At 44.6% G+C, this 27,565-nt stretch overlaps 1 protein-coding gene across 1 annotated transcript; it reads right to left on the reverse strand.

Annotated features, from left to right (window-relative positions):
• Positions 1-2,312: 2,312 nt before the first annotated feature.
• si:ch211-149e23.4 (uncharacterized) lies at positions 2,313-21,619 on the reverse strand. The gene is made up of 6 exons (XM_055637418.1): positions 20,869-21,619; positions 15,379-15,523; positions 11,807-11,973; positions 8,831-8,909; positions 5,679-5,712; positions 2,313-2,815 (listed from the first exon to the last, which is right to left on the reverse strand). Exons 1-6 carry the CDS (start codon positions 21,029-21,031, stop codon positions 2,663-2,665), a joined length of 741 nt encoding a protein of 246 aa, XP_055493393.1. The 5' UTR covers positions 21,032-21,619; the 3' UTR covers positions 2,313-2,662.
• Positions 21,620-27,565: the final 5,946 nt, after the last annotated feature.

The raw sequence follows: 27,565 nt of genomic DNA on the forward strand, positions 1-27,565 counted from the left end.
GGGTCAAATGCAGCCAAACATGACGTTCAATGTGGTGAATTGGTCAGCATGGAATCTGAATCTGAATCTGAATCTGATCTAACGATAGGAAACACTACTCTGAACTGGTCCTTCTGCAGACCCACCAATGAAAATTTGCCCCTCAAACTACTGCACCTTGATAGAATGTGGGCTTGTGTACTTAGGTAGAAGGATGAGAGGGAATCTTATTGAACTATAACATTACTAAACATTTGGACACGCTAGAGGCAGGAAACATGTTCCCGATTTTGGGGGAGTTCAGAACCAGGGGTCACAGTTTAAGAATAAAGGGCAAGCCATTTAGAACAGAGATGAGGAAAATCTTTTTCACACAGAGTTGTGAATCTGTGGAATTCTCTGCCTCACAAGGCAGTGGAGGCCAGTTCTCTGGATGCTTTCAAGAGAGCGTTAGAGCTCTTAAAGATAGCGGAGTCAAGAGATATGGGGAGAAGGCAGGAATGGGGTACTTTAGAATTAGAATTAGAATTAGATCCTTTATTTGTCATTCAACCTTTCGGTCTGAAGTCGTTGCCTGCAGGACATGTGTACTCTACCAAGTGAGTTCACCAGGATGAGAGGGTATCTTAGGGTTATGTCTCTTCCCTCCTCTTACCCTCTCTGAGGCGATCGGGCGATGGTAAGTCAGTCCCGCGGCTCACCGAGCTCCGCGAACGGGCCGGTTCAAGCTCCGCGGGCCCGGGGTGGTCGAAGCTGCTGCCCTCCAGTCCAACGTGGATGATAGTGGATGATCAGCCATGATCACATTGAAAGGTGGTGCTTGCTCGAAGGGCCGAATGGCCTACTCCTGCACCTATTGTCTGTTGTCTAAATATATTTTCCTGTGATCTTGCCCTTGAATTTTGGATTTCTCAACCTTGGGAATATAACTTTTACCTTATATATGCCCTTCATCATTTTATATACCTCCATAAGATCGCCCGTCTGTCCAGTTTGCTCCAGGGAATAAAGCAGCAGGCTAACACATCTTGTCCCACAACTCAGTCCTGGAATCTTTTCTTCCCTCTTTCTAGGTGCGAGTGAGACCCACAAGTGTGGTCTCACTAGCATCTTGTACAATTATCCAGTTGCAACCACTTAACCAATTCTCCCCCTTGCTTCCTATACTCACTACCTGTCTCCCATATTCTTCTCTCAAAGAGTACACTCATTCTAGTCTTGTGCCTCCCCTCTGCTTCCCACGGCCCCCACTTCTCCTCTGCCCCCTACTCTCACTCTCCTCACAAACATGCACTCTCACTTTACTCCCATCATGCTAACAAACTCTCCACTTTTGCCCCACCCTCCTCCCATTTCCCAACTCTCACTCTCCTCCCAACACCCACTCTCACTCTCCACCCTTCCCCCACTCTCATTCATAGGGAGGAACTGCAGTTGCTGGTTTACACCCGAAGATAGGCACAAAATGCTGGAATAACTCAGCGGGACAGGCAGCATCTCTGGAGAGAAGGAATGGGTGACGTTTCGGGTCGAGACCCTTCTTCAGACTTTGGGTCTTCTCGATCCGAAACGTCACCCATTCCTTCTCTCCAGGGATGCTGCCTGGCCCGCTGAGTTACTCCAGCTTTGTGTCTACCTTCGCTCTCATTCTCCTCCTATGCTCTCACTCCCACCGTCACCCCCATGACCACACTCATTCCTCGCCATATCATAATCTCCAACTCCCCCACACCCCACTCTCCCTTCCCCGCAGATCCCCACTCTCATCCACCTCCTCCTTTTACTGTCCTCCCATACCTCGACTATCACTCTCCTCCACACCTCACTCAGTCTCGCCCTCTCATGCTATACCCCACTCCCCCAAAAGTTCCTCTCCCCCAACCCAGCACACTAAACGCTGATGCATCACATTAACTCTCACCCCCACTTGCCCGTATAATCAGTGTCCTCTGGAAAACAACACTCATCCCCCGAACTCTCACTCTCTCCACACAATGGCTCTTACACTCTTTCCACGCCCCCACTCTCTCTCCTCACACACTGCTTCTCTCTGCTTCTACTCTCACTATCCTCCCTTGCTCCAACTCTCCTCGTCATTTCTCACAGTGGTTGATCAATATTTATTGGGTAGGTTGTGAACAGAAGTTTCGGACAAAGATCAATTATGAAGCAGAACTTTCTGTGTGAAGATTAGACGTATTTGTACATCCCCTATGACCTTTGCTCTAATGTGCACTCTACACCTAAACACAGCAGTTTAGTATTATTTAGCGTTATTAAATACAATTTGTACTTTATGCTGAATTAATAATGCATTTTAATAATAAAAATTCTCCTGAAATTTTAAAATGGAAAAGGAATTTGGAAACATTACTACATTAAGTTGAAAAAATGGTATAGTTATAGAAAGGTAATCATTGACCCAAGTTTTCATCTGTAGTTTAACCATTAAACTGTGGAGTTTTTATAGGGTAAATGCAAAACAACATTGTGACTGATGGTGTAACCAATATCCATTATCTGGGCACAACCAGCCAACCATTACTCCTTTCTTACGGTGCAGAAGCCACTAAATGAAATTAACTGCATGCTGCAAACTACAAGCTCATGATTGTTGGTGTCAAACTGAAATGTAACAGTCCACACGGAACTGTTAGACATTTTGGCATCTTGTGATGAATGATCATCTGCTGACTCCATCTGTTGGTGCAATGTCCTTTGTGGGCTCTGCTGGTGTACAAACAGAGCCCGCACCTCTTCCACGATCTTGCGGAGTTTTAATGCCGCGACAGTCCTCCATGCTGGTTTGGTATCCTAAGTTTTGAATTGAATATTGCTGAAAAATGAAAATTATAAACTCATGTCAACCATTTTAGGACACAACTCTTGGGTAGAGTAGCTGTAAACATTCAGGGTAATGCTAAATAAAATGTGTAGGAAGGAATTGCAGATGTTGGTTTAAACTGAAGATAGACACAAAATGCTGGAGTAACTCAGCGGGACAGACAGCATCTCTCGAGAGAAGGGTGATGTTTTGGTTCGAGACCCACTCCTTCTCTCCAGAGATTTTGCCTGTCCCGCGGAGTTATTTGTGTCTAACTAACGCTAAATAAATACATTTTCTAGACTCGGAGATTTTATGACTATTTCCACTTAGGCCGTATTTTACACATTGCACTTTCACGGTATTCATAGCTTTCATGTTCTCTGTGTTTCTATGATGAGCAGGCAGTCCACACCATCAGCGTACCTCTATAGGGAGAGGTTGATTAAGCTGGGACTCTATTCCTTGGAGTGCAGGAGGATGAGGGGTGATCTTATAGAGGTGTGTAAAATCATGAGGGGAATATACCGAGTAGATGCACAGAGTCTCTTGCCCAGAGTGGAGGAATCGAGGACCAGAGGGCATATTTTAAGGTGACGGGGGAAAAGATATAATAGGAATCTTGTTCATACAAAAGGTGGTGGGTGTATGGAACAAGCTGCCAGAGGAGGTAGTTGAGGCTGGGACTATCCCAACATTTAAGAAACAGTTAGACAGGTACATGGATTGGACAGGTACATGGATAGGACAGATTTAGGGGTATGGACCAAATACAGGCAGGTGGGACTAGTGTTGATGGGACATGTTGGCCAGTGTGGGAAAATTGGGCTGAAGGGCCTGTTTCCACACTATAAGACTCTATGACTCGAAGGATCTTCTGACATTAGCTTCTGTGCCTGAGATTTTAATACCATTGGGGAGCTAGGGGAGGCTGTTACTTGAGCTGCAAGTAGTTGCATGACCATCACTTCCTGGTTTCGCCTTGTGGGAAGTGATGGTCATGCAAGCCCTTCCACAGCAGCTAAACATCTGCCAAACCCTCTAGTTTAGAGTGAAAGTCCCCTTTTTGCCTTTTTGATGGCATTATAGAGGTCTTATCTGGGCCATGTCTGACTCTGCACCACCAGTCCAGTCCTGAATGCCTGAGATCTGGTCCTCAGAAGAATGTGGACCTCCTGGTTCACCCGAGTCCTTGAACATTGCCTAGTCTACTGACTCCAAGCAGTCCCGGAGTTACTCCCCTGCCTCCCCTGACCAGCTCTGTGCAGTCCTCACCACTGGGGACCAGCGCTTTGGTCACTTGCTGTATGCTGGAAGAAGCAGCACAGCCAAGTGGTCGGATTGCCCAAAGTGAGAGTGAGGGGATAGAACGATAAACATCTCTGATGGTGGTAGAGCATGGCCAGAATGAGCACCACTGGGAATTGGAGGAGCAGCACCTCATATTCCCTTGGGCAATTTGCACCCTTGCGACATAAACATTGACCTCCAATTTCCGGTAGCCCTTGCTGTTTCCTCCCCTTCTCAGCTCTCCCTCAGCCCTCGGGCTCCTCCTCTTCCTTTCTTCTTTCTTCTCCCCGACCCCCCACCCTACATCTGAAGAAGGGTTTTGGCCCGAATCGTTGCTTATTTCCTTCGCTCCATGCATGCTGCTGCACCCGCTGAGTTTCTCCAGCACTTTTGTCTACCTTCAATTTTCCAGCATCTGCAGTTCCTTCTTAAACATTTCTCAAGTGCCTTGCTGAAATCCATATATACAATGTCTTCAGCTCTGCCTTCATCAACCATTTTGATCACATCTTCAAAAAACTTAATCAGATTCATGAGACACCAGCTCCCATGTACAAAACCATGCTGACTATCCCTAATCAGCACTTTTCTATCTAAATGCAAGTATATCTTATCCCTCAGAATACTTTCTAATAACTTTACAAACACAGATGTTACACTCACTAGCCTGTAGTTCCCAGGCTTATCCTTGCAGCATTTCTTAAAAAGAGTCACAACATTTGCCACCCTCCAGTCTTCTAGCACCTCACCTGTATTTAATGATGATCCATATATCTTAGCTAGGGCACCTGCAATTTCTTCTCCATCTTCCCACAGAGTCTACGGCTATGTCTGATCAGGCCCAGGATATTTGTCTATCTTCATACATGTTAGAAAGTTAGGTCATTTATATATATCAGAAATAACAGAGGTCGCAGCACAGATCTGTCAGGAGTCTGCATTCTCCTCAATAACCTAGGATAGATCCCTTCAGGCTCTGTGTTCTTCAAAAGCTTCAGCACCACCTCCTCCTCAATTTCAAACTGCCCCAGTATTTTGAAGATAGACACAAAAGGCTGGATTATCTCAGCAGGACAGGCGGCATCACTGGAGTGAAGGAATGGGTGACATTTCGGGACGAGACCCTTCTTCAGACTCGACCCGAAACGTCACCCATTCATTTTCTCCAGAGATGCTGCCTGTCCCTCTGAGTTACTGCAGCATTTTGTGTCAATCTTCGATTTAAACCAGTAAGAAAGTAAGTAAGTTTATTGGCCAAGTATTCACATACAAGGAATTTGCCTTGGTGCTCCGCCCACAAGTAACAACATGACAACCAGCAACAGCAGTTCCTTCCTACACATTTTGTCTGCCCTAATATTTTCCTGACTGATCTTGTCATCCAAGTCCTTCTCCTCTGTGAATGCAAATGCAAACTACGTGTTTATGACCTCACCTACTCTACATCCTCCCACTCCAAGCATAGATTCCCCTCCTTTATACTTGAAACTTGTATCTAGGAATTCAGTGGAGATACCAATGATAAGCTATGGGCGTTCTGAAACAAATATAACCGTGCTGTGAATAAAACATGTTTTTTTCTCACCTGGGGAATAACTATCAGTTGCTTTTTTCTATGCCTGGAAAACAATGTTTCACCATTTTAATACATTTTAGCAACAATTTGATCTCAAACATTTAATGAGTATCAGGTTAGAAAATGGATTAGAACACTGTTAAAATGTAGACTATTTGTTTACATTTCATCACCATATTCCTCCACCTCTGCCTATAAAAAGTCAACAATAGTTTAGTGGGTAGGGTAGTGATTAGGGTAGGGCAGTGTAGATCAAGAGCCTGATGGATGATGGCAAGAAGCTGTACATGAGCTTGGAGGTAATTGTCATGAAACTCTTGTATCGTCTCACGGACCACAGCAGCATGAGGAAAGCGTGGTCAGGATGGCAGTGGACCTTGATGATTGTAGAAGATAGAATATAGAACAGTATGAATGATTTGGATGCTAGTTTACACCGAATATAGACACAAAATGCTGGAGTAACTCAGCGGGACAAACTGCATCTCTGGAGAAAAGGAATAGGTGAAGATTCGGGTCGAGACCCATCTTCAGACTACAGAACAGTACAATAGAACAATATAACACGGGAACTGGCCCTTCAGCCCACAATGTTTGTGCTAAACATGATGCCCAGCTGAACTGATCTCATCTGCCTGTAAATGATCCTTACCCCTCTAGTCCCTGCACTTCTATTCTCACCTCTATAGCTATGCCCTCTTGTGTTGGATATTTCCACCCTGGGAAAAAGGTTCTGACTGTCTCCCGTTTCTATCCCAATCATAATTTTATACTTCTATCAAGTGTCCCCTCATCTTCAAATGTTTCAGAGTCACAAACTGTCCAATTCTATCCAAACTCTCCCGGTTGCTGAAACTCTCAAACCCAGGCAACATTCTGGTAAACCACCTCTGCACCCTCTACAAAGCTTCCATGTCTATCCTGTACAGGGGAACCAGAAGTGCACACAATACTCCAAATGCAGCCTAACCAAAATTTCCTGACTCTTACATTCAATGCCTCCATTAATGAAGCATACATTATGCCTTCCTTAACACCTATCTACTTAGGGTGCGGAAAGGTGCGGCTATCTTCAGTGAGCTGTGAACTTGAACTTCAAGATCCCTCTGCACATCAATGCTGTTGAGAGTTAAGTTCTCCACAAAAGTAGCCAAACACTGCAGCAGGAATGTGTACGAAGGAAGTGCAGATGCTGGTTTACACTGGAAAATAGACACAAAATGCGGGAGTAACTCAGCGGGACAGGCAGCATCTTTGGAGGGAAGGGATGTGTGACTTTTCGGGTTGGTACCAGAAGTGCACACAATATTCGAAGTGAGGCCTTACCAATATCTCGTATAGCTGCAATTTTATATCGCTACCCCTGTACGTATTATCCCTCCACATGCAGGCAAGCAAGCTAAAAGTCTTCTTCACTACCTCAACTACTTGCATTGCCAATTTCAGGGAGCTATGTACTTACACCCCAAGGCCCTTCTGTTAATCAACCTTCTAAGGTCCCTGCATTTAGGATAAATGCACAGTCTTTTGGCCAGAGTAGGAACCAGAGGACATAGGTTTAAAATGAGGGTGGAGAGATTTAATAGGAAAAGAGGGATAACTCTTTTACACAAAGGGCGGTGGGTGTATGAAACGAGCTGGTGAAGGAGGTAGTTGTGGCAGGTGCTATCACAATGCTGAAGAAGCATTTAGACATGCACATGGATAGGATAGGTTTAGAGGGATATGGGCCAAGCACAGGCAGGTGGGGCTAGTGTAGATGGGGCATGTTGGTCAGCGTGGGCAAGTTGGGCCAAAGGGCTTGTTTCCACATTGAATGACTATAACTCTTATCTGTCACTTAACAATTCAAGTGTATCCAACCTTTCCATATAGCTAATACCTTCTAATCCAGCCATTATTGTGGTAAACCTCCTCTGCACCCTTTCCAAAGCCTCTACGTGCTTTTGGTAATGGGGAGACTGGGACTGCACGCAATACTCCAAATTATTTCCCCTCAAGGGCGCCATTACGATAGAGTTGCTGCCTTACAAGCATCAGAGACCCGAGTTCGATCCCGACTACGGGTGCTATCTGTACGGAGTTTGTACGTTCTCTCTATGGCTTTGTGGGTTTTCTCTGAGATATTCGGTTTCCTCCCACATTCCAAAGACATACAGGTTTGTAGGTTAATTGCCTTGGTGTAAGTGTAAATTATCCCTAGTGTGTGTAGGATAGTGTGAATGTGCGGGGATCACTGGGCGGCGCGGACTCGGTGTGCCGAAGGGTTTGTTTCCGTGCTGTATCTCTAAACTAAAAACTAAACTAAACTTTGTATGACTACAAGTCCCATTCTGATGCTGTTGCAATTTCCACATTCTCCCTCACCTCTGTCCTTGCCCCCACTTCTACCCCTTATCCCTGAGTGCCATTTCACTGTCCACTAGACCTAGCTCTAGTCTCTACTTTCTTTCACGTGCTCACCATGGTATTGCACACAACGGAAAGTCCATCAGGCCATTCTGTAACACCCAACACGAGCCTCAGATGCTACACAATAATCTTGCTGCAAAGGGTCGCAACCAAGTCAGTCATTGGTGTGCAACACAACAGAGACTCTGTGCCTTTCACAACACCAAAAACATTTACATAGAAACATCAAAAATAGGTGCAGGAGGAGGCCAGCACCGCCATTCATTGTGATCATAGCTGATCGGCCCCAATCAATAACCCGTGCCTACCTTCTCCCCATGTCCCTTGATTCCACTAGCTCCTAGAGCTCTATCTAACTCTCTCTTAAATCCATCGAGTGATTTGGCCTTCACTGCCCTCTATGCCAGGGAATTCCACAAATTCACAACTCTCTGGGTGAAAAAGTTTTTTCTCACCTCAGTTTTAAATGGCCTCCTCTTAATTCTAAGACTGTGGCCCTTGGTTCTGGACTCGCCCAACATTGGGAACATTTTTCCTGCATCTAGCTTGTCCAGTCCTTTTATAATTTTTTATGTTTCTATAAGATCGCCCCTGTTAGGTCAAGGAGTTTATGGAACTGCACAAGACTGCAAGTCAGGCCAATACACCTTGGTTTTAGGAGAAATATTTGGAAGGAAAAAAGTTTCGGCACATACCTGAATACATTTGGATCAACATCAGTTCTATATACCTGGGCTTTGCATACTTACCATCTCAAAATAATGAAAAAACAGACACCTGCTGCAAAAACCACACTGGATGCTATCAATGCGACTCTTAAGGCAATCCCTGAAATCATAAATCATAATCATTAAACTCTTCAACAACGGTACTTAATTTATTTATTCAGTTTGATAGCTAGTGTTTTTTGATAGTAAGACAAGCATTAAAATCTCCTTGTCATTTCAAGTATCGCTACAAAATATGGAAGTCATATTTAAGGCAGATGAACTTCGGAGTATTGATCAGCACATGGAAATTTGGTATTATTGCTGAAACAAAGAGCAGCGGAACTGGGACTCAACATTCCAGGGTGTAGCAACTTCAAGCATGAAAGGGGAAGAAGAGAAGGGGCCCATAGTAATATTAATTACTACCATTCGGAAGGAGGGGGTGCTGGAGGGGATGGTGGCACAGCAGTAGATTTTAGAAATAAAAAAGGACAATTACCTTGCTCAAGGTATACTACATGGCTCCCCAATGGAGAAAGAGGAGCAGATACAGCATGGAAACAGGCCCTTCAGCCCAACACATTCATACCAACAATGATGCACAACCTAAGCTAGGCCCATTTGCCTGCACTTAGCCCTTTTCCCTCTTAACCTTTTCTATCCAATTGTCTTGTGAATGGTGTTATAGTACCTACCTCAATGACCTCCTTTGTCAGCTTGTTCCATATCGCCACCATGCTCTGAGTGGAAATGTTGTCTCTTAAATTTCTATTAAATCTTTCCTCTCTCATCTTAAACCTATGCCCTCTGATGTTTCTATGTATCTATGTTTTGAGTCTCCCCGTTGGATTGCAACCTTGTCGTGGTCAGGGAGCCTGTGACCCCTACAGCTATGTCAGCGGGAGATTCGTCTCCTGTTAGGGTCTCCCATGCTGGACAGGTCGATGGGTCGAGATGAAGAGTGATCCACTGGCGCTCCAGGCTGGAGGTTGAGCACAGGGCAAACAACCCTGTCTCGTAAAACAAATATGTTATGGAAACAGCAACTGAAGGAATCAACACTACTGGGCGTGATGGACCCAGAACAGACAGGAGTGGAGGACCTTCGTTGCTGCCCCACATGCCAGGAGGCATAATAGGCAGTAAGTAAGTAGGTTTTGAGTACCCTAGCCCAGATAACAGACTCACCCTAATGGGGCTGTCCCACTGTACAAGCTAATTCAAGAGCTCTCTAGAGTTTAAAAAAAAAATCAAACTCGTGGTAAGCACGTAGAATGTGTGTAGCGGGTACGTCGGAGCTCGGGACATCTCTTAGCGGCTCGTAACGCTAACGGCAGGTACTCTGGGAAAACAGTAAGCTCGGGAAGACTCGTGAAGATTTTTTAACATGTTGAAAAATGTCCACGAAACCACCGAGTACCTACGAGCGGCTATTACCGTAATTTTCTCCGACTTCGAATCAGGGGAAACTCGGGAGAATTTGAATTAACTCGTACAGTGGGACAGCCCCTTTAGTATTCCCCTCATAAACTTGTACACCTTTATAAGATCATCTCTCAGCCTCCTGTGCTGTAAGGAATAAAGTCTTAGTCTGCCATATCTCTCCCTATAATTAAGGTACTCAAGTTGTGGCAACATGCTCACAAATCTTCTCTGCATTCCTTCTAGCTTAGTGACATCCTTCCTGCAGTAGTGTGAATAAAACGTAGCATAGTACTCCAAATGTGGCTACACCAACATTGTGTACAACTGTAACATAACATCCTGAATTCTACACTTGATATCTTGACTGCTAAAGGCCAATGTACCAAAAGCTTTCTTTACCATGCTTTTCATCTGTGATGCCATTTTCGGGTAACTATGTGCTTATACACCTTCAACATTCCCCTCGACCCAACCACTCACCGTGACAGCCCTGCCGCAGGTTAATTTTCCTAAATGCAACAAATCACACTTATCTGCATTAAACTTTATGAGCCATTCTTCAGCCCACTTGCCCAGCTGCCACAGGGATTGATGCCGGACAAGTAGTTGAAGGACTTGTGGTGAAAGGATAATGACCATAACTCAGAGAATTCTTTGAAATAGGATGCATTCCCATTATGCCGTGGCTCATTATGCTGAGGGTCTATAAGGCGCTGGTCAGGCTGCATTTGGAGTACTGAGAGCAAATTTGGGCACCAAATTTGAGGAAGGATGTGCTGGCTCTGGAGAGGGTCCAGAGGAGGTTTACAAGAATAATCCGAGGAATGAGTGACTCAGCATGTGATGAGCGCTTGTCGGTACTGGGCCTCTACTCGCTGGAGTTAAGAAGGTTGAGGGGGGACTTCATTGAAACTTACAGAATAATGAAAGGCATCGATATAGTGGATGTGGAAAAGATGTTTCCACTGGTGGAAGAGTCTAGGACCAGAGGTCATAGCCTCAGAATTAAAGGGCGCACTTTTAGAAAGGAGGTGAGGAGGAACCTCTTTAGTCACAGCGTCGATAATCTGTGGAACTCATTGCCACAGAGGGCTGTGGAAGCTAAGTCAGTGGATATTATTAAAGCAGAGATAGACAAATTCTTGATTAGAACTGGTGTCAAGGATTATGGGGAAAGGGCAGGAAAATTGGATTCAGAGGCAGAGACCAGCCATGATTGAAGGGCAGAGTAGACTCGATGGACCAAATAGCCTAATTCTAACCTCTTCAGCTGCTTCATCAGTCAATAAGGGCAGTAACACCTATTGCGTGGAGATGCTACGTTAAACTTCAAAGCATTATGTAACAAGTAATGTTATTTCGATCAAAACCAACATTTCATGTTCAGGGTAATTCACAATACAATCAAATTATTGGCATTGAAGACATTTCACAGCAATAACGTAAAAGAACTGTTGAATAGAATGCATCATCGAGAATGCACTATCACAATATTTGTTAAAATTCACATCAGTATTCAACACCTCTGATGTTACCCTGAACCATTTCTGTCCAATATAAAATTTGTTTTAGTAAAATATTCATACATACATTGATTTTCACCTGAAGTAATCTCAATCTCCAACTGTGCTGACAGCTTCCAATGTTGGTCAAATGCTACACAAACATAGATGCCAGCATAACTTTCCTTCATGGGTCCTTTGAATTTGAGGTTATTTTTAATCAGTTTAATGCCTTCAGGAAGTGAACCGTTTTGTCTTGGAAAAGAAAACAGATGATGGTCAAATAGCTGTAAATATGTTTAGCAAAGACACATTTCTTAGAATCAGAAGCAAAACATTTGTGCATTATGACGGTGGATATATTGAATAGTGCTATTATTACATTAGCTCATGGACACATTGGACAAATGATTTTCTTTTGGTCTGTAAAGATCAGTCAATAATATTTGGCGGTACATTGGCACAGCAGTAGAGTTGCTTCCTTACAGCACCAGAGACCCGGGTTCGATCCTGAATATAAATGTGCTCTGTATGGAGTTTGTTCCCCGTTACCAGCATGGGTTCTCTCTATGTTTAAGAGGGAACTGCAGATGCTCCAGGTTGGAGGTTGAGCACAGTCTGAAGAAGGGTTTCGGCCCGAAACGTTGCCTATTTCCTTCGCTCCATAGATGCTGCTGCACCCGCTGAGTTTCTCCAGCTTTTTTGTGTAACCTTGGGTTCTCTCTATGGGTGCTCCAGTTTCCTGCCACACTTGAAAGGCATATAGGTTTGTAGGTTAATTGGCTTTGGTCAAATTGTAAAATTGTAATTTGTCTCTAGTGTGTTAGTGTTCGGGGATCGCTGGTTGGCGCAGACTCGGTGGGGCAAAGAGCCTGTTCTGTGCTGTATCTCTAAACTAAATTAAAAGCATCATATCAAATATTAGGAGACCACAAGATAGCACGGACTGCACCTAACCCAAGAGATCTTGATTACTGGCCCATCCAGAGAACTCAACGTGTCACTAATGTCCAGATAAATAGGAGATAACATTAGGCAGCTCGGAGTCCTTCCATACGGAATTTGATTCTTTAAGATGCTACGCCAAAAAGCCAATATTGTAATGAAATTTGATGACAACACTGACCCACACCATAGCTTGCTAAATCTACGAACACCAGCTTGAAATTGTTGTATTGCCATTGCAGGTAGGAAGCACAAGGCCATTCTAGACCATTCCACGATGCTTCATTCAGGATTATGTAATTCCTATAACTTGTTCCACATCTCTTAATAGGCATTAGAAATGATCAATAGACTATTAATGATAAATCCCATGAGGGAAACCTAACGGTGAAGTTCAGAATGATTCCTGAAAGAAAGGTAGTTTTAGGGATGGGCAGGACATGCCTTGTCATACCCGTTTCTGGAATAGCATGGACAGTGGCTCAGAGAAGAACTGCAAAGGCATGGGAAACAAATGAAGTTTATGTGACAGGAGCAGAATTAGGCCATTCAGCCCATCAAGCCTACTCCGCCATTCAATCATGGCTGATCTATTTCTCCCTCGTAACCCCATTCTCCTGCCTTCTCCCTATAACCTCTGACACCTGTTCTAATGAAGAATCTATCTATCTCTGCTGTAAAAATATCAATTGAAGGCCTCCACAGCCTTCGGTGGCAATGAATTCCACAGATTCACCACCCTCTGTCTAAAGAAATTCCTCCTCATCACCTTCCTAAAGGAACGTCCTTTACTTCTGAGGCTGTGGTCCTACGTAAAAGTAATTTCATGGATCAATACCGATAGCTTCAGTCATTCAGACAGATACATGAATAGTGCGATACAGACCATGTCCAGACAGATGGAATTAGTTTAATGCGGAAATCATGGTCGGGCAGACATGGTGGGCCTTACAGTTCCAGTGCTATATTTGTTCTATGTTTCTAAAAATGTTCTATTTTTAAACCTATGCACGCTTGTTTGTGATACCTCTAAACTAGGAGAAAGATCCTGTCCATCTGCACTGTCTATGCCTCTGAGAGTTTTATACATCGTTATCAGCTCACCCTTCAACTTCCTTAACTGCCGGGAAAACAAATCTTGCTAGTTTGAGTTGCATTGTTTTGTACCTGAGAGATCGGATCTTTTGAGTTTTATTGAAGTCTTTGAAGAAGTAACAAAAAGATTGATGTGAGCAAAGCAGTAAACAATGTCTATATGGACTATAGTAAGGCCTTTGATGTGGTTCCATATATATAACTTTCCACTTGAATGTTATATCACATGAGATCCATGGAGAGCTCGCCAACTGGATGGAGAATTGGCTTCATTGGAGGAAGCCGAGGATCATGGTGGAAGGTTGTTTATAGGACTGCAGGCCTGGGACTAGTGGTGTTTCTTAGGGTTGGGTGCAGGCCCATTACTGTTTATGGTTTATATCAATGATTTGGATTAGAATGTACAAGGCATGGTTAGTAAGTTTGCAAATGAAACTTAAGTGGATGGTATTGGGGATAGCGAAGATAATTATTGGAGATTACAGCAGGATCTTGACCAATTGGACCAATGGGTTGAGGAACGATTAATGGTTTAGTGGCACTAAAGTGTGTAATATTACAGATGGTTATCAAAAATTGCAGCATGATTTTAATTTGCAGGCCATGTGGGCTGAGAAATGGCTAATGGAATTTAATGCAGATAAGTGTGAGGGGTGACATTTTGGGAACCAAATTGCAAGGCATGACCTTTAAAGTGAATGGTATAGCCCTGGGGAAGGTTGTTAATGAACAGGGATCTAGGAGTACAGGTATATTGTTCCTTGAAAGTGGCACATAGGTAGAAAGGGTGGTCGAGAAGGCTTTTGTTACATCGGCATTGATCAGTTTGAATGCAGAAGTTGGAATGTTAAGTTTCAGTTGTACAAAACATGGTGAGGCTTAATTTGGAGTATTTTGCTCACTTTCAGTCACTTACTATAGGAAGGATGTCATTCAGCTGGAAAGAACACAGGGAAAATTCATGAGGATGTTGCCGCGCCATCCTCCCTGTATTTTTCGTCCCTTTAACACGTTGACTGTTGCTATATCCTATGGGCATATGTGCTATGTGCAAGCACCAACTGAATTCCTTGGAGTGCATGAGGCTGAGGGACAATCTTATAGAGGTGTTCAAAATTATGAGGGGAACAGATGGGTAAATACAAAGTGTTTTAAAATAATTCCCATAGCTGACGTCCGCGGCCACCTCGACTTTGTGGGCCAGTATCTTGCTTCCCCCCCAAGATTTTTTTTAGTGTGTGGGGAATCTGGAACGCATTGCCCCTAGTGTGTGTAGAATAGTGTTAATGTGCAGGGATTGCTGTTTGGCATGGACTCAGTGGGCCGAAGGGCTTGTTTCCGCACCACATCTCTAAACTAAACTAAACCCACAGATGCTACTGGTCCAGCTTTAGTTTTTTGAGCAGATGGTTTGTTGATGCATACTGTGTCCACAACATTCAATTCCATTACGTTTGGCCAGGTGAGCAGATTCTACTTTCATGCATCAGACTTGCTGATCACTGATCTTCACTTTACAAATATGCTTCCATAATGCTATAATTTTTAGTTAATACACTTTGAGATACAATTTATCACGAATGAATTACCCAAATATTTCATGTAACTATTTTCACTTACTTTGAGCAGTTCACGTTAACTTGCTTCACCGAGCCTGTTATTTTAACCTGAATGGTTCTCTCGCTGTCCTTTTTGTTGAAGATAAATTTATTTTTCCTCCCTTTAACACGTTGACTGTTGCTTTTAATCTGGATTTTGAAAGGACCTGTCAAAGAAAGGGTTTACCAATTAAAACTGTATAAACACCTTCCGAATCTACGGATAGTTTTCGTGTACAACAGTACTGAGATTGACGTCTTCAGAAAGAATGAGTTGGTGAGTAAGGACACTTCAGTGAGGAGTGTGTTGGACAATTCCAAAACTGGCCTTTGGTTCAACAGTGTGACATTGGTACAAATAATGGCAAGTCTTCTACGACACTTTTATAATTCCTACAGTATGAGTAAGTCCATAGATGGCGAGTAGGAATTGTTTAAAACCCAGCTGATCAAAGTGCAGGATCAGCAGAAGGTCATCAGGAATAGGAGCAGAATAAGGCATTAGGAGTTGAATTAGACCATTTGGCTCATCAAGTCCACGCCACCATTCAATCATGGCTGATCTATCTCTCCCTCCGAACCCCATTCTCCTGCCTTCTCACCATTATGTCTGGCACCTGTACTAATCAAGAAGCATATTCCAGGAAGGAGGAGGGATAAGGACCACAAGGCAATGGGACCATGGATGACCAAGGAGCTTGTAAACTTGGTCAGGAAGAAAAAGGAAGCATATGCCAGGTTTAAGAAGGTCGCTTTACACGGGGCTTATGAGGAATATAAAGCAGGTTGGAAAGAATTCAAGCGGGCGATTAGAAGGGCCAAAAGGGGGTATGAAATGTCATTGGTGAAATGGATTAAGGAAAATATTAAGGATTTTTATTCATGCGTTAAAAACAAGAGGGTGACCAGGGAAAAGGCAAGACTGCTGAAAGATAAAGAAGGGAATCTATGCTTGGTGTTGGACGATATAGGTGAGATACTAAATGAGTATGTTGCAACTGCATCGACTGAAGAGAAGGACTTGGAAGACAGCTAAATCAATGTGGAGAATACAAACACGCTAGGCAGTTTGAGATCGAAAAGGATGTTGTGCTGAGGCTCTTGAAGAGCATTAATGTGAATAAATCCTCAGGGCCTGATGGGTTCTATCCCAAGTTATTAACCATAGAACAATTACAGCACAGAAACAGGCCATCTCGGCCCTACAAGTCCGTGCCGAACAAATTTTTTTTCCCCTTAGTCCCTTATTGATGGAGGCAAGAGAAGAAATAGTGGGTGCTTTGACGAGGATCTTTGTTTCTTCTATAGCCACAGATGAGGTCACAGAGGACTGAAGAGTGAGCCTCAAATCAGTGGTATAGAAACTATTGGAGAATTATTTGAGATACATACAGGTACATGCTTTTCAAGAAAGGGGCGGAACAGAAGAGTGGAAACTACAGGCCAGTGAACTCATGAACTCAATGGGAGGTAAGACTATATAGTCCATTATAAAGGGTGATGTTTCTGATCTATCATGATAAAATAGGCCACAGTCAACATGGTTTTGTGAAAGGGAGAACTTGCCCGATGAACCTGTTGCATCTCTTTGAGGAAGGTAATAGCAGGATAGACATTGAACAGTCAGTGGATGTTATTTACCTCGATTTTCAGAAAGCCTTTGCTAAAGTGACGCATGTGAGGCTGCCAAAAAAGATGAGAGCCCACAATATCAGAGGAAGATACTCGCATGGACAGCAGGTTGGCTGGATGGCAGAAGGCAAAGAGTGGCAATAAACGGGGCTTTTTCTGGTTGGCTGCCAGTGTCTAGTGGAGTTCCGCAGAGGTCGGTGCTGGGGCCGCTGCTCTTCACGTTGATATTTAATGACTTGGATGAGGCAATTGAAGACTTTGTGACCAAGTTTGCAGATGATACAAAGGTAGGGGGGGGGGGGAACGACAGGTAGTGTAGAGAAAGCAGTGACTCTGCAGAAGGAGGGTTACACAGAAAAGCTGGAGAAACTCAGCGGGTGCAGCAGCATCTATGGAGCGAAGGAAATAGGCAACGTTTCGGGCCGAAACCCTTCTTCAGACTGATCAGGGGTGGGGGTGGGTGGGGACAAGAAAGGGAAAAGGAGGAGTAGCCGGAAGGCTGGAGGGGGGGAGGAGACAGCAGGGGAGCTGAGGAAGGGGAGGAGACAGCAAGGGCTAACTGAATTGGGAGAAGTCGATGTTCATGCCCCCGGGGTGCAGACTCCCCAAACGGAATATGAGGTGCTGTTCCTCCAATTTCCGGTGCTGCTCGCTGTGGCCATGGAGGAGACCCAGGACAGAGAGGTCAGAGGCGGAGTGGGAGGGGGAGTTGAAGTGCTGAGCCACCGGGAGGTCAGCTAGGTTATTGCGGACCGAGCGGAGGTGTTCGGCGAATCGATCGCCCAACCTCCGCTTGGTCTCACCGATATAGATCTGCTGACATCTAGAGCAGCGGACGCAATAGATGAGGTTGGAAGAGATGCAGGTAAACCTCTGTCGCACCTGGAACGATTGCTTGGGTCCCTGAAAGGAGTTGAGGGGGGAGGTAAAGGGACAAGTGTTGCATCTGCTGCGGCCGCAAGGGAAAGTGCCCGGGGAGGGGGTGGACCGAGAAGGAAGGGAAGAATTGACAAGGGAGTTATGGAGGGAGCGGTCTTTGCGGAAGGCAGATATGGGGGGAGATGGGAAGATGTGGCCAGTAGTGGGGTCACGTTGGAGGTGGCGAAACTGACGGAGGATTATTTTTTGTATGTGATGGCTGGTGGGGTGAAAGGTGAGGACTAGGGGGACTCGGCCCTTGTTGCGAGTGCGGGGATGGGGAGAGAGAGCAGTGTTGCGGGGTATGGAAGAGACCCTGGTGCGAGCCTCATTTATGGTGGAGGAGGGGAACCCCCGTTCCCTGAATAGTGAGGACATTTCAGATGTCCTGGTGTGGAACGCCTCATCCGTGGAGCAGATACGGCGTAGACGGAGGAATTGGGAGTAGGGGATGGAGTCCTTACAGGAAGCAGGGTGGGAAGAAGTGTAGTCCAGATAGCCATGGGAGTCAGTGGGTTTATAGTGTATGTCGGTTAGAAGTCTATCACCTGCAATGGAGATAGTGAGGTCAAGGAATGGTAGGGAAGTGTCGGAGATGGTCCAGGTGTATTTCAGTGCCGGGTGGAAATTAGTGGTGAAGTGGATGAAGTCAGTCAGTTGTGTGCGGGTGCAGGAGGTGGCTGCAAAGGTAGCATAGATGGTAGCAGTTTCTCCAGCTTTTCTGTGTAACCTTCGATTCTCCAGCATCTGCAGTTCCCTCTTTAACTCTGCAGAAGGACTTGGACAGGTTGGGAGTGTGGACAAAGAAGTGGCAGATAGAATACAGTGTAGCAATGTGTGGAGTCATGCATTTTGGTAATAGGAATAAAGGAATAGACTATTTTTGAAATGGGGAGAGAATTCAGAAATCGGAGCTGCAAAGGAAATTGAGAGTGCTGGCACAGGATTCCCAAAAAGTTAATTTGCAAGTTGAATCAGTAGTAAGGAAGGCAAATGCAATGCTAACATTTATTTCAAGAGGACTAGAATATAAAAACAGGGATGCAATGCCGACGTTTTATAAGGTGCTGGTCAGGCCGCTTTGGAGTACTGTGAGCCGTTTTGGGCACAATATGTGGGGAATGATGCGCTGGCATTTGAGAGGGTCCAGAGGAGGTTTACAAGAATGGTCCCAGGAATTAGTGGGTTTATATATGATGAGCATTTAGCGGCATTGGGCCTCTACTCACTGGAGTTTAGAAGGATGAGGTGGGACCTCATTGAAACTTACCGAATAGTGAAAGGCCTATATAGAGTGGGTATGGAGAGGATGTTTCCACTAGTGGGAGAGTCTAGGACCAGAGACCATAGCCTCAGAATGAAAGGGAAAAAAAAGGAGACGAGGAGTGATTTCTTTAGTCTGAGGTGGTGAACTCATTGCCACAGAAGGCTGAGGAGTCCGTCGATGAATATCTTTAAGGTGGAGATTGATAGATTCTTGATCAGTATGGGTGTCACAGAATTCTATATATAAAATTAGGAAAAATGTTCCCAATGTTGGGCGAGTCCAGAACCAGGGGCCACAGCCTTAGAATAAAGGGGAGGCCATTTAAGACTGAGAGAAAAAACTTTTTCACCCAAAGAGTTGTGAATTTGTGGAATTCCCTGCCACAGAGGGCAGTGGAGGCCAAATCACTGGATGGATTTAAGAGAGAGTTAGATAGAGCTCTAGGGGCTAGTGGAATCAAGGGATGTAGGGAGAAGGCAGGCACGGGTTATTGATAGGGGATGATCAGCCATGATCACAATGAATGGCGATGCTGGCTCAAAGGGCCGAATTGGCTCCTCCTGCACCTATATTCTATGTTTCTATGTTTCACGGGTTATGGGGAGAAGGCAGGAGTATGGGGTTGATTGGGAAAGATAGATCAGCCATGATTGAATGGCAGAGTAGACTTGATGGGCCGAATGGGACTGGGGAAGGTGTGGGTTAATGCTGCTGTTGATGGGAGAGAGCAGGTTTGAAATAGCTTGTCAGGGCTGCAGAGGGGTTCCAAGGGAATATACAGAGTGGAACAAAGAGAGAAAGTAAATTTACGTAGACAAAAAATGCTGGAGAAACTCAGCGGGTGAGGCAGCATCTATGGAGAGAAGGAATTGGCAACGTTTCGGGTTTTGTCTCCTGCTGAATTTCTCCAGCAATTTCTTTCGCCCGTTGAGTTTCTGCAGCATTTTTTGTCTACCTTCGATTTTTCCAGCATCTGCAGTTCTTTCTTAAATAAGTATATTTACGTAAGCAGTTAGCAAAATAGATAGATAGCAAAAACAAAGTTAAGCAGCAAAGGAAGACCAATGAACAAAAAAACAATTAAAATTATTACATTAAAACAAAAATGTTTGCAGCATTCATGACATAAATTAATTAATAATGCAAATAGAAATGAGCAGGAATGTTTTAACTGTCATTGTAAAATACAGATATGTAGGCAGATGATGAAAAATGTTGTAGTGGGAGATTTTAACTCCACCAAATTTGACTGGGACTATCAGAGGTTTGGTTGGGCCAGATTTGTTAGGCATATTTAGGGGGGTTTCGTAAAAAAAATATGTAGATAGTCCAACAAAAGAAGGGGCCATACTAGATCTGGAAAATGAGCCTGGTTAGGTGATCAAAGTTTTGGGAGGGGAACATTCCGTGAATCGTGATCATAGTTCTGTAGGTTTTGAGATAGTTATGGATAAAGGTGAATGTGCTAATATGGGGGAAAGCCAATTACAACTATATTTGGCAGACACGCGGATAGGAGGGAAATAGATAGATACAGGCCAAGTATATGTGGATGGCATTAGATAGATTGGCATTCTGGTCAGTGGAGACATGATGGACCGAAGTGCCTGTTCTCATGTTTTATCATTCTATGTTCTATGACTGGGTATTGCATATCACACACATTAATTGGGAGTTTTTTTTTTAAATACTCACATCTTATAAACAGCTCCAATGATGTAAATGTATTTGTATCAATTGTTGGATGTCTTATTCGGCAGGTTACATTCTCCAAGTTGTTTCTATGCTGTGTTAATTTATAGCTGCTGATAACATTCTTGCTTGCATTTTTCTGTTTGGTCTTATATTTGCTACTCATCGAGTTGATTGATGAAATCCACACAATATTGTCTGCAAGGCCTCCCTTAGCATTTCTGCATGCTGTCACAAGTCGATCTTCTAAAACACTCTGATGCTGGCCACTAGAAGGAAGGACTGTGAAGGGCAACAAGTTATTTCATGTTCTGTAATTGAGAACAACATGTAAACTAAAAAGCATTCACTTATTAAAAGTGTTATTGCATCCATTAGATCGATTTTCTGACAATCACACCATGCACGTTTCTGGATATTTGAATAACCCCCTTAAATGCATTTTAATCAAATCATGTTCAACATCAACTGCGGTAGAGCCTCTGCCTCACAATACCAGGTTCAATCCTGACCTCGGGTGATGTCTGTGTGGGGTTTGTATAGTCTCACATGGGCTTTTTCCGGATGCTCTCATTTCCTCTCACATCCCAGGGACATGCGGGTTTGTAGGTTGATTGGTCTCTGTAAAAAATTTCCTGAGTGTGTAGGGAGTGGATGGGAAAGAGGAAACAGGTGATCAATGGTTGGTTCTGACATGTAATGGTTGACTCGAGTAGAGCCCTGCTTAGACCAGGTGGGCTAAAGGGCCTGTTTCTATCAAAGAAAGACACAAAGTGGTGGAGTAACTCAGCGGGGCAGGCAGCATTTCTCGAGAGAATGAATGGGCGATGTTTTGGTGGGAAGAGATAAGTTAACCAGGGAGTTATGGCGGGAACAGTCTCTGCGGAGCACAAAAAGGGGTGGAGATGGGAAGATGTATCTATAAATTAAATTAAATAATCAACATTGATTCAACATCAATCAATAGCTGAAGTTAAAAACATTTTATTTTAACTCAGCCATGATTTACATAACAGGGACCAATATTTAAACCAGCGTCCGTCGTCGTTTTGCGTCCGTCCGTCTTTTTTGCGTCCGACGTCTGTGCTTTTCCTTCGTCGGCTTTTTTTGCGTCCGTCGTCTTTTGTGCGTCGCGTTGTCTTTTTGCGTCCGTCCATCTTTTTTTGTTATTACGTCTTTTTTGCGTTCGTCGTCCTTTTTTGCGTTCATCGTCTTTTTGCGTTCGTCGTCTTTTTGCGTTCGTCGTCTTCGTCGTCTTTTTGCGTCCGTCGTCTTTTTGCTTTTTGCGTTCGTCTTCTTTTTGCGTTCGTCGTCTTTTTGCGTTCGTCGTCTTTTTGCGTTCGTCGTCGTCTTTTTGCGTTCGTCGTCTTTTTGCGTTCGTCGTCTTTTTGCGTCCGTCGTCTTTTTTGCGTTCGTCGTCTTTTTGCGTTCTTCGTCTGTTTGCGTTCTTCGTCTTTTTGCGTTCGTCGTCTTTTTGCGTTCGTCGTCTTTTTGCGTTCGTCGTCTTTTTGCGTCCGTCGTCTTTTTGCGTTCCGTCGTCTTTTTGCGTCCGTCATCTTTTTGCGTCCGTCGTCGTATTTTTCTTTTTGCGTTCGTCGTCTTTTTGCGTCCATCGTTTTTTTGATTTTGTCCGTCGTCTTTTTGCGTCCTTCGTCCTTTTTTTTTGTCCGTCGTCTTTTTGCGTTCGTCGTCTTTTTGCGTTCGTCGTCTTTTTGCTTTCGTCGTTCGTCTTTTTTTCCGTCGTCTTTTTGCGTCCGTCTTTTTGCGTTCGTCGTCTTTTTGCGTTCGTCGTCGTCTTTTTTGCGTTCGTCGTCTTTCTGCGTTCGTCGTCTTTTTTTGCGTCCGTCGTCTTTTTGCGTTTGTCGTCTTTTTGCGTTCATAGTCTTTTTGCGTCCGTCGTCTTTTTGCGTTCGTCGTCTTTTTGCTTTTTGCGTTTGTCTTTTTGCGTTCGTCGTCTTTTTGCGTTCGTCGTCTTTCTGCGTTCGTCTTTTTGCGTTCGTCGTCTTTTTGCGTTCGTCGTCTTTTTGCGTCCGTCTTTTGCGTCGTCGTCTTTATGCGTTCGTCGTCTTTTTGCGTTCGTCGTCTTTTTTTTGCGTTGCGTTCGTCTTTTTGCGTTCGTCGTCTTTTTGCGTCCGTCATCTTTTTGCGTTCGTCGTCGTCTTTTTGCGTTCGTCGTCTTTTTGCGTTCGTCGTCTTTTTGCGTCGTCTTTTTGCGTTCGTCGTCTTTTTGCGTCGTCTTTTTCGTCTTTTTGCGTTCGTCGCTTTTTGCGTTCGTCGTCTTTTTGCGTCCGTCGTCTTTTTGCGTGCGTCGTCTTTTTGCGTCCGTCGTCTTTTTGCGTTCGTCGTCTTTTTGCGTTCGTCGTCTTTTTGCGTTCGTCGTCTTTTTGCGTTCGTCGTCTTTTTGCGTTCGTCGTCTTTTTGCGTTCGTAGTCTTTTTGCGTTCGTCTTTTTTTTGCGTTCGTCGTCTTTTTGCGTTCGTCGTCTTTTTGCGTTTGTCTTTTTGCGTCCGTTGTCTTTTTGCGTTCGTCGTCTTTTTGCGTTCGTCTTTTTGCGTTCTACGTCTTTTTGCGTTCGTCGTCTTTTTTGCGTCCGTCGTCTTTTTGCGTTCTTCGTCGTCTTTTTGCGTTCGTCGTCTTTTTGCGTTCGTCGTCTTCTTTTTTCGTTCGTCTTTTTTCGTCGTCTTTTTTGCGTTCGTCGTCGTTTTTTTGCGTTCGTCGTCTTTTTGCGTTCGTCGTCTTTTTGCGTTCGTCGTCTTTTTGCGTGCGTCGTCTTTTTCGTCTTTTTGCGTTCTTGGTCTTATTGCGTTCTTTGTCTTTATGCGTTCGTCGTCTTTTTGCGTTCGTCGTCTTTTTGCGTTCGTCGTCTTTTTGCGTTCGTCGTCTTTTTGCGTTCGTCGTCTTTTTGCGTCTTTTTTTCGTCGTCTTTTTTGGTTTGTCTTTTTGCGTTTGTCTTTTTGCGCCCGTCGTCTTTTTGCTTTTCGTCGTCTTTTTGCGTTCGTCGTCTTTTTGCGTTCGTCGTCTTTTTGCGTTCGTCGTCTTTTTGCGTTCGTCGTCTTTTTGCGTTCGTCGTCTTTTTGCGTTCGTGTCGTCTTTTTGCGTTCGTCGTCTTTTTGCGTTCGTTCGTCTTTTTGCGTTCGTCGTCTTTTTGCGTTCGTCGTCTTTTTGCGTCGTCGTCTTTTTGCGTTCGTCGTCTTTTTGCGTTCGTCGTCTTTTTGCGTTTGTCGTCTTTTTGCGTTCGTCGTCTTTTTGCGTTCGTCGTCTTTTTGCGTTCGTCGTCTTTTTGCGTTCGTCGTCTTTTTGCGTTCGTCGTCTTTTTGCGTCCGTCGTCGTCTTTTTTCGTCGTCTTTTTGCGTTCGTCGTCTTTTGCGTTCGTCGTCTTTTTGCGTTCGTCGTCTTTTTGCGTCCGTCGTCTTTTTTTGCGTTCGTCGTCTTTTTGCGTTCGTCGTCTTTTTTTCGTCGTCTTTTTGCGTTCGTCGTCTTTTTGCGTTCGTCGTCTTTTTGCGTTCGTCGTCTTTTTGCGTCCGTCGTCTTTTTGCGTTCGTCGTCTTTTTGCGTTCGTCGTCTTTTTGCGTTCGTCGTCTTTTTGCGTTCGTCGTCTTTTTGCGTGTTCGTCGTCTTTTTGCGTTCGTCGTCTTTTTGCGTTCGTCGTCTTTTTGCGTTCGTCGTCTTTTTGCGTTCGTCGTCTTTTTGCGTTCGTCGTCTTTTTGCGTTCGTCGTCTTTTTGCGTTCGTCGTCTTTTTGCCTTCTTTTTGCGTCTTTTTGCGTTCGTCGTCTTTTTGCGTTCGTCGTCTTTTTGCGTTCGTCGTCTTTTTGCGTTCGTCGTCTTTTTGCGTTCGTCGTCTTTTTGCGTTCGTCGTCTTTTTGCGTTCGTCGTCTTTTTGCGTTCGTCGTCTTTTTGCGTTCGTCGTCTTTTTGCGTTCGTCGTCTTTTTGCGTTCGTCGTCTTTTTGCGTCCGTCGTCTTTTTGCGTTCGTCGTCTTTTTGCGTTCGTCGTCTTTTTGCGTTCGTCGTCTTTTTTTTCGTCTTTTTGCGTTCGTCTTTTTGCGTTCGTCGTCTTTTTGCGTTCTTCGTCTTTTTTGCGTTCGTCGTCTTTTTGCGTTCGTCGTCTTTTTGCGTTCGTCGTCTTTTTGCGTTCGTCGTCTTTTTGCGTTCGTCGTCTTTTTGCGTTCGTCGTCTTTTTGCGTCTTTTTGCGTTCGTCGTCTTTTTGCGTTCGTCGTCTTTTTGCGTTCGTCTTTTTTTTGTCGTCTTTTTGTCGTCTTTTTGCGTCCGTCGTCTTTTTGCGTCCGTCGTCTTTTTTTGCGTTCGTCGTCTTTTTGCGTTCGTCGTCTTTTTGCGTTCGTCGTCTTTTTGCGTTCGTCGTCTTTTTGCGTTCGTCGTCTTTTTGCGTTCGTCGTCTTTTTGCGTTCGTCGTCTTTTTGCGTTCGTCGTCTTTTTGCGTCCTCGTCGTCTTTTTGCGTTCGTCGTCTTTTTGCGTTCGTCGTCTTTTTGCGTTCGTCGTCTTTTTGCGTTCGTCGTCTTTTTGCGTTCGTCGTCTTTTTGCGTTCGTCGTCTTTTTGCGTTTCGTCGTCTTTTTGCGTTCGTCGTCTTTTTGCGTTCGTCGTCTTTTTGCGTTCGTCGTCTTTTTGCGTCCGTCGTCTTTTGCGTTCGTCGTCTTTTTGCGTCTTTTTCGTCGTCTTTTTGCGTTCGTCGTCTTTTTGCGTTCGTCGTCTTTTTGCGTTCGTCGTCTTTTTGCGTTCGTCGTCTTTTTGCGTTCGTCGTCTTTTTGCGTTCGTCGTCTTTTTGCGTTCGTCGTCTTTTTGCGTTCGTCGTCTTTTTGCGTCCGTCGTCTTTTTGCGTCCGTCGTCTTTTTGCGTCCGTCGTCTTTTTGCGTCCGTCGTCTTTTTGCGTCCGTCGTCTTTTTGCGTCCGTCGTCTTTTTTTGCGTTCGTCGTCTTTTTGCGTTCGTCGTCTTTTTGCGTTCGTCGTCTTTTTGCGTTCGTCGTCTTTTTTTTTGCGTCTTTTTGCGTGCGTCGTCTTTTTGCGTTCGTCGTCGTTTTTTTGCGTTCGTCGTCTTTTTGCGTTCGTCGTCTTTTTGCGTTCGTCGTCTTTTTGCGTTCGTCGTCTTTTTGCGTTCGTCGTCTTTTTGCGTTCGTCGTCTTTTTTGCGTTGTCGTCTTTTTGCGTTCGTCGTCTTTTTGCGTTCGTCGTCTTTTTGCGTTCGTCGTTTTTTGCGTCTTTTTGCGTTCGTCGTCTTTTTGCGTTCGTCGTCTTTTTGCGTTCGTCGTCTTTTTTTTGCGTTCGTCTTTTTGCATTCGTCGTCTTTTTGCGTTCGTCGTCTTTTTGCGTTCGTCGTCTTTTTGCGTTCGTCGTCTTTTTGCGTTCGTCGTCTTTTTGCGTTCGTCGTCTTTTTGCGTTCGTCGTCTTTTTGCGTTCGTCGTCTTTTTGCGTTCTTCGTCTTTTTGCGTGCGTCGTCTTTTTGCGTTCGTCGTCTTTTTGCGTTCGTCGTCTTTTTGCGTTCGTCGTCTTTTTGCGTTCGTTCGTCTTTTTGCGTTCGTCGTCTTTTTGCGTTCGTCGTCTTTTTGCGTGCGTCGTCTTTTTTTGCGTCGTCGTCTTTTTGCGTTCGTCGTCTTTTTGCGTTAGTCGTCTTTTTGCGTTCGTCGTCTTTTTGCGTTCGTCGTCTTTTTGCGTTCGTCGTCTTTTTGCGTTCGTCGTCTTTTTGCGTTCGTCGTCTTTTTGCGTTCGTCGTCTTTTTGCGTTCGTCGTCTTTTTGCGTTCGTCGTCTTTTTGCGTTCGTCGTCTTTTTGCGTTCGTCGTCTTTTTGCGTTCGTCGTCTTTTTGCGTTCGTCGTCTTTTTGCGTTCGTCGTCTTTTTGCGTTCGTCGTCTTTTTGCGTTCGTCGTCTTTTTGCGTTCGTCGTTTTTTTTGCGTTCGTCGTCTTTTTGCGTTCGTCGTCTTTTTGCGTTCGTCGTCTTTTTGCGTTCGTCGTCTTTTTGCGTCCGTCGTCTTTTTGCGTCCGTCGTCTTTTTGCGTCCGTCGTCTTTTTGCGTTCGTCGTCTTTTTGCGTTCGTCGTCTTTTTGCGTTCGTCGTCTTTTTGCGCGTTCGTCGTCTTTTTGCGTTCGTCGTCTTTTTGCGTTCGTCGTCTTTTTGCGTTCGTCGTCTTTTTGCGTTCGTCGTCTTTTTGCGTTCGTCGTCTTTTTGCGTCCGTCGTCTTTTTGCGTTCGTCGTCTTTTTGCGTTCGTCGTCTTTTTCTTTTTGCGTTCGTCGTTTTTTTGCGTTCGTCGTCTTTTTGCGTTCGTCGTCTTTTTGCGTTCGTCGTCTTTTTGCGTTCGTCGTCTTTTTTCGTTCGTCTTTTTGCGTTCGTCGTCTTTTTGCGTTCGTCGTCTTTTTGCGTTCGTCGTCTTTTTGCGTTCGTCGTCTTTTTGCGTTCGTCGTCTTTTTGCGTTCGTCGTCCGTTCGTCGTCTTTTTGCGTCGTCTTTTTGCGTTCGTCGTCTTTTTGCGTTCGTCTTCTTTTTGCGTTCGTCGTCTTTTTGCGTTCGTCGTCTTTTTGCGTTCCTCGTCTTTTTGCGTTCGTCGTCTTTTTGCGTTTGTCTTTTTGTTCGTCGTCTTTTTGCGTTCGTCGTCTTTTTGCGTTCGTCGTCTTTTTGCGTTCGTCGTCTTTTTGCGTTCGTCGTCTTTTTGCGTTTCGTCGTCTTTTTGCGGTCGTCGTCTTTTTGCGTTCGTCGT

Source organism: Leucoraja erinacea, chromosome 6 (genome assembly GCF_028641065.1).
Source record: "Leucoraja erinacea ecotype New England chromosome 6, Leri_hhj_1, whole genome shotgun sequence".
In the NCBI taxonomy this organism is placed as follows: domain Eukaryota; kingdom Metazoa; phylum Chordata; class Chondrichthyes; order Rajiformes; family Rajidae; genus Leucoraja; species Leucoraja erinaceus.

Excerpts from the sequence above, each read along its gene's own strand:
- si:ch211-149e23.4 (XM_055637418.1), bottom strand. The coding sequence starts at position 21,031 with ATGAGTAGCAAATATAAGACCAAACAGAAAAATGCAAGCAAGAATGTT. Across the intron at positions 11,974-15,378 it reads GTTAACGTGAACTGCTCAAA|ACAAAACGGTTCACTTCCTG; the intron begins GTAAGTGAAAAT and ends TTCTTTTCCAAG. Across the intron at positions 2,816-5,678 it reads AACTGATAGTTATTCCCCAG|CAATATTCAATTCAAAACTT; the intron begins GTGAGAAAAAAA and ends TTCATTTTTCAG.